Source organism: Silurus aristotelis (genome assembly GCF_946808225.1).
Source record: "Silurus aristotelis genome assembly, chromosome: 7".
Classification (NCBI taxonomy): Eukaryota; Metazoa; Chordata; class Actinopteri; order Siluriformes; family Siluridae; genus Silurus; species Silurus aristotelis.
Genome location: NC_139580.1, coordinates 3,774,017 through 3,781,337, shown reverse-complemented (window position 1 = coordinate 3,781,337; position 7,321 = coordinate 3,774,017). Strand labels below are relative to the sequence as shown.

General features: G+C 38.4%; 1 protein-coding gene across 1 annotated transcript in view; it reads left to right on the top strand.

Annotated features, from left to right (window-relative positions):
• kcnk9 (potassium channel, subfamily K, member 9) overlaps positions 1–3,431 on the top strand; it is a 61,562-nt gene extending 58,131 nt beyond the window's left edge. Inside the window, exon 2 of the mRNA XM_083546787.1 lies at positions 2,409–3,431. Coding sequence (XP_083402913.1) covers positions 2,409–3,319 — 911 coding nt within the window. The 3' untranslated portion in view covers positions 3,320–3,431. The remainder of the gene's footprint in view (positions 1–2,408) is intronic.
• Positions 3,432–7,321: the final 3,890 nt, after the last annotated feature.

Below are 7,321 nucleotides of genomic sequence, written 5' to 3'. Positions count from 1 at the left end.
TGGTGTTGATGGTGGTGATGGTGGTGATGATGATGATAAAGAATATAATGGTAATAATGATTATGATAATGATGGTGTTGATGATGACAGTGATGATAAAGATTATAATGGTGATGAGGATAAAGAATATGATGTGATGATGGAGATGATGATGATGATGATTATGATGATGGAAAAGGATGATGATGGTGATGATGGTGATGATGATGATGATGATGGATGGTGATGATGATGTTGATGATAGAAAATGACGGTGATGATTATTAATAGTGATGATGAGTGTGATGATGATGATGATGATGATGATAATGGTGGTGGTGATAAACATTAAAATGGTGATGATAGTGATGAATTATGGATAGTGATGATGAGTATGATAATGATGATGATAATGGTGACGATGGTAATAAACATTATGATGGTGATGATGACAAAGAATATGATGGTAATGATGATGATTATGATGATCATAATGATGATGGAAAAGGATGATGATGGTAATGGTGTTGATGGTGATGATGATAATGATGATGGATGGTGGTGATGATAGAAAAGGATGATGGTGATGATAATGATGGTGGTGATAAACATTATGATAGTAATGATGATTATGACGGTGATGATTATGGATTTATGGATAGTGATGATGATTGTGATAATGATGACGATGATGTTGATGAGAAACATGGAGAAACCTTCAGAACCAACCACATCAACTGATTGTTGGATTCTTTGTCTGCTGTAGCTATAATGCTCTATAAATGCTATAATGCTTCGAGCTGATAAATCGCTGTGGTATTAGCAGGACTAAATGCTTCGACATCCAATAATTTGACACTGGTTTACTGTATCTACATTTCTATTTTGGCATGAAGCCGTTCGATCCAACTTATTCTTCGATATGGATTAATATGTTTTATTCAATCGTGCTGTTTTTGCTGACACTTTTTGGCTGTACATTAGCCAAGAGCTTCAGGGTTAAGTGCTGTTCACAATGACACAATAGCTTAGCGATGGCCCTCATCAAGTAGCTTCAAATCCATCAATATTTGACTACCAGCCAATGTGTGAAAGCAACTGACTCCTCAGGTCAGTGGTCAAATCTATGTATTATAGTTAAAAAAGAAAAATAGGAAAAAGGAAAAGAATAAACTGCAGGCCAGCAGGTGTTTTTTTTTTAGAGGCTTCATCACAAAGTATTTCCAAGTCTTCAGTCTCAATATCTCATCCATCAGCTTAGCACGCATTAGAAAAGCCCTGCTAGGTTCCCAGTGACTCAGCAAATTTTAGCTCTTTGGCTCCAGATAAAGGCTCATTAAACTAAAAGCTTTACTGGCCCATTTAGACTTCCTGCCTTTTCTGAACCAATAACGCCCACTCCATCGTTCCCTCCCTCGTTCCCTCCATCTTCTTCTTCTACTTCCTCCTCCCCTCAGACAAGGGTGAGAAAGGGAATTAGGGAATAGAGGAGACGTCTGACTAATCGAACGCACCCACTCCGATGTCTGAACCCACACCAAGATTAATGACTCGGCTCATTTAAAAAAAAAAAGTGTGTGTGAGTGTATGTGTGTGTGTTGGACTGCGTAGTCAATACATTTTTTGTGGAGGTACAATAAGGTTAATCTGTTTTTTTTCTTCTTGGTCACACTTTAGCAAGGCCAAGGTTCTTGCTAAATGACCAGATGCACAGTTCACTGATGCATTGATGTGTAGAAGAAAAAAGCTAACAACTCTAATCATGAGCTAAAGCGAATTTCAGACGCAACGTCGCACAACATAATCCATCGTATCATTTATCATGAAACGTAAACGTAATTGGATCAAACGCAAACGTGTCGTTCAAATGCGAAACATCATCATCATGGCTGGTGTATAAGAGGAATAAAACCACTCATAATTTTATTTTAGCAACATGACAGAGTTTTTAACATCCTTCATTTGAGGTGTTGTTTGGTCATAAGGTTGAACAGCCAATCAGGTTCCAGTATGCAAATGAAGAAAAATCTAATGAGAAGAAATGAAAATGGATTGAAACCTTATTAGAATTCTATGGAAGTTGAACGAAGTAAAAATAGGAACCCTAACCCTAACCCTTAAAAGAATAAAATGTGTATACTTGCAATTAAATAAAATAGAAATAAAAAATTATTCAAAATGTAATAAAATATAATTGGGTCATAACATTTTAATATAACAAAGGAATATATAAATATTTTTGGATTATAAGTCCAAAAGATTAAACAGCCAATCAGATTCCAGTATGAAAATAAAAATAAAGAAATAAAAAGTATTAAAATCTTAATAACATTCTATGTAAATATCCAGAATCTTCTCTTATGAAGTTAATTCTGTAGGACCTCTTTCTGAGATTTGGGACTAAAGTCTGTTGTTGTGTCTCTCCCCAGGTTATGGCCACGCAGCTCCGGGTACCGATGCGGGGAAGGCCTTCTGCATGTTCTACGCGGTTCTTGGTATCCCTCTGACGCTTGTGATGTTCCAGAGCCTTGGTGAGCGCATGAACACGTTTGTAAAGTACCTGCTGAAGCGCATCAAGAAATGCTGCGGGATGCGCATCACAGAGGTGTCCATGGAGAACATGGTGACGGTCGGGTTCTTCTCGTGCATGGGGACGCTGTGCATCGGCGCCGCAGCCTTCTCGCACTACGAGGACTGGAGCTTCTTCCAGTCTTACTACTACTGCTTCATCACACTCACCACTATCGGGTTTGGTGACTTTGTGGCATTGCAGAAAAACCGGGCTCTACAGAGAAAGCCTCTGTATGTGGCCTTCAGCTTTATGTACATCCTGGTTGGGCTGACTGTCATCGGAGCCTTCCTGAACCTGGTGGTGCTGCGCTTCCTTACGATGAACAGCGAGGACGAGCGGCGAGACGCAGAGGAACGCGCCTCGTTAGCCGGGAACAGGAGCAGCGTCATCGTGCACGTCCAAGAAGACGCCATGCCCGGGCGGATGCACCGAAGGAGGCGGGATCAATACCGATCCGAAGTGGCCGACCTGCAGTCGGTCTGCTCTTGCATGCAGTATCAGTCGCACGACTTTGGCAGTTCGGCCATGCTGGCGGGGGACGGGGGAGGACGAGGAGGGTTGGGGTTGGGAGGGAGGCCGTTCGCGCACCAGAACTCCTTTACGTGCCAGCCGAGGTACTTTCACTCACCGGTGACGTACCACATCGAGGAGATTTCACCGAGTGCCCTGAAGAACAGCTTCCTGCCCTCCCCGATCAGCTCCGTCTCCCCCGGCTTGCACAGCTTCACGGACAATTTGCGCCTGATGAGGAGACGCAAATCTGTCTGAACAGGAAGCCCCTTGTTACTCCTAGCTATCAATCAACAGGCCGCACCAATAGACTCGTCCTGATTTTCAATAACCAGGGTATATATTATATTCAGAAAACACACACAATAAAGCTGCTCCTTAACCAAAATCTCTTTTTTTTTTTCTTTGGTTCTCATACTGAGATGAACGTCTGCCCCGGGGGCTTATATTATTATTATTATTATTATTATTATTATTATTATTATTATTATTATTAATATTATTATTATTAGACCATACACAAAGCGTAAATTGGGGATGAAATCCGATGAAACTCGATGCGTCACTTAATAACGGATGGAAAGCATGAAGCATGGATTTTTTTTTCCTCAGAAACTCGTTTATCTCTGCCTTCTATATTATCGGGCTGCTGTTTGCCCCGCCCCTTGAATTTTACATCCTGACCTTCTTACCAGACCGGACGACGCACACTTCGAACTTTAGCTACAATACAGAGGGAGAGATTATTTTTTACAGGGAGAGACAAAAAAATTTAATTATTATGTTTTATCTCTAAAGATGTCTTGAGGGGAATCTCAAGTGCCACACACCAGTGAATGGGAAAAAAAAGTTTGGACAACCTGGATTTACTTTTAAGGACGGTTTTCTTTTTTCTATTGTATTCTATTATATTTAGAAAGATATAAAGATGAGACACTGATTTATTTAAAGAAATGCCATGCCAAAATATTATTGTCAAACCCTAGCATGTGCATTAGTTGTCATTTGATGTGTGTTACGCCATTCTTCTTTTTTGTTTGTTTGTTAATTTGTTTTTTGTTTTTTTTCTATTTACATGCCATTTCCTGGAGGGAAGTTTTGTAAAATTGTATGTATGCTTAGTTTTCCGGCTGTGTAATATACGGAAGAGATTTTGGGGAAAAGCAAGGGGATGAAGTGTGAGAGAGAGAGAGAAAGAGAGAGAGAGAGAGAGAGAGAGCGAGAGAGCGAGAGAGAGAGAGAGAGCATGTGTGTGAGAGAGAGAGAGAGAGAGAGAGAGAGAGAGTGAGAGAGAGAGAGTGAAAGAAAGGGAAAGTCTTCAGGTCTTTGCCTGATCAATAAAAAGTTAATAATTTGCATGTGCTTTGTTAAAACTGGTATGCATAAAACTGTCAAAAGGGAATAAAATAACAATAGCAGCCTTGCCAATGGTTTGAAAAGCAAATAATCCTTTAAGTTTATTTTCTAAAAAAAAATAAAGAAATAAATAAAATTGTTATTTTTGTTCCTCTCAAAGATGTCTGCTCGTGAGCCTGTTCCTGAGATGGTCTTGTATCACTGGCATGGCCTGAAGGATGCCTGCAACACCACAAACAGCACAAACTGTAACACCATCAACTGTAACACCTTAAACTGAAACACCACAGACAGTAACATAACAAACTGTAACAACACAGAATGTTACAGCACAGACTTTAACACCACAAACACTAAGACAACATACACTAACACCAGAGGCTGTACCGCTACAGGATGTTACACTGCAAACTGTAACACCACAAATTGTAACAGAACAGACTGTAACAGCACAGAATTGATTACCACAGACTTTAACACCATAAACTGTAACACCCCAAATTGAAACACCGCAAAAAGTTACACCACAAATTGTAACACCACAGACTGTAACACTACGAAATGTGAAACTACAAGATGTAACGCCGCAAATTGTAACAGCACAGACTGTAACACCAGAGTTTAACACCACAAAATTAAACACTACAAAATGTAACACCACAAACTGTAAAAGCACTGACTGTAACACCGCAAAATGTAACACCACAAATTGTTACACCACAAAATGTAACACTATGAAATGTAAAACTACAAGATGTAACACCGCAAACTTTTACACCACAAATTGTAACACTGCAAACTGTATCACCACAGACTCTAATACAACAAACTCTAACAGCACGGACTGTAACACCACAAATAGGAAAATACCGCAAACAGTAACACCACAAACAGTAACAGCGCAGACTATAATACCACAAACTATAAAACCGCAATATGTAACACCACAAACTGTAACAGCGCAGAATGTACACCACAAACAGTAACACCACAAACTATAACACCACAAACTGTAACACAACATACACTAACACTACAGACTGCACCTCTAGAATATTTAACACCGCAAACTATAACACCACAGACGCTACCATCACATACTATAACACTATAAACTGTAACACCACAGACAATAACAGCACAGACTGTACCATCACATACTATAACACTATAAACTGTAACACCACAGACACTAACAGCACAGACTGTACCATCACATACTGTAACACTATAAACTGTAACACCACAGACACTAACAGCACAGACTGTACCATCACATACTGTAACACTATAAACTGTAACACCACAGACACTAACAGCACAGACTGTACCATCACATACTGTAACACTATAAACTGTAACACCACAGACACTAACAGCACAGACTGTACCATCACATACTGTAACACTATAAACTGTAACACCACAAACACTAACATCTGGTGATGAAAAAACTCCCTGAGACATCAAGAAAATGAAACGTTGAAAGACCCGAGACTCACCTGCGAGACACACTAAATGTTTATATTAATTAAAGTCCACATCCATCTTCAAGGTCTATGAATTCAACCCTTCAGAGTAACCCTCCTTCCTCTGACTTCAATGTAACCTAGAAATTAAAAATAATAAAATCCTTTGCTGATATTTCAGATGTTTGGTCTTGATGTAGCTAAAATTGGAAGAAAGTGTGACAAGATTCAATTTCAGTCCTCTCACGGCTTCCAAAAGGCCACACACACACACACACACACACACACACACACACACACACACACACACACACACACACACACACACATGCTGTCTATTACCAGGTAAATGTCAAGCCCACTTCTGAAAATGGAAATTTGAATTATGAAAATACAGCCGTATCCACTGTATCCATTCAACATCCATTCATAGAAGTTCAAATTCATGCTAATATCTAGAATTCAAAGCTAATGTAAGAAAGCAGTGCTTGTATATCATCTCAGAATCACCTGTTACTCCATGAAACCATCCAGGCATAAGAAAGTTATCATTATCTACAAATGTGTGCCAAAAGTGTAGGTATTAATAAAAAAACTTAATAAAAATTACATATGACCTTATCATGAGGTACTTTTGCTAAAAATATAAAAGATGAAGGTATACAGGAGGAGTGAATATCTTACAGTAGGTGTGCAAAAAAGACACAAAAAAAATAGTGTGCAAGTAATGAAAAAAATTCAGGCGGAAATTCCGTTGGAAATTTCTAGAAACTTCACTCAACCATTATAAAGCGAGAAAGTGCTGATAGTTCAGCGTAAATTGTGATGGTATGATCGAAATACTGTATATCATGATTCTCATTAGTATAAAATGTTATATTTAATCACCATATATAGCTTTTTTTTTTGTCCCAACATATCAGTATATAACATACATTTCACATACACATATTCCACAATACATACTATTATCATATTATTCAATTCTGTTATAAATTCAGGCTAAATTGTTGTTGTTTTTTACAATTTTATTCATATGCTAATGTTGATAAGAGCAAAGCAGTAAGGTAATAATGAGTTTTCATGGTTCCACACATCTAAAGTGAAGGCTCCAGGATGTTCTGGAGAAGTAAATCAGGACCAGTGGACTTGTGTATGAAAAAATAATTGTGTTTTAACATCCTGGGGCTTAAGGAACTGAGGGTTATTAGAAAATTATGACCTGGTATTATGGGCTATTATTTATTTCTGGAAAATGACCTGCCGGTAGAGGAAGAAAACAATGAGCTTGAAAGGAGAAATAATTTCCACAAATGAACTGAATGATTTAATTGTTGGTTTATTGTACCGTTATTATTAGAAATATTTGATAAATGTTTCAAATACACAAGTCAATATAAATATCTTGTTAACTTCATGCTTAATAACTCTTTCA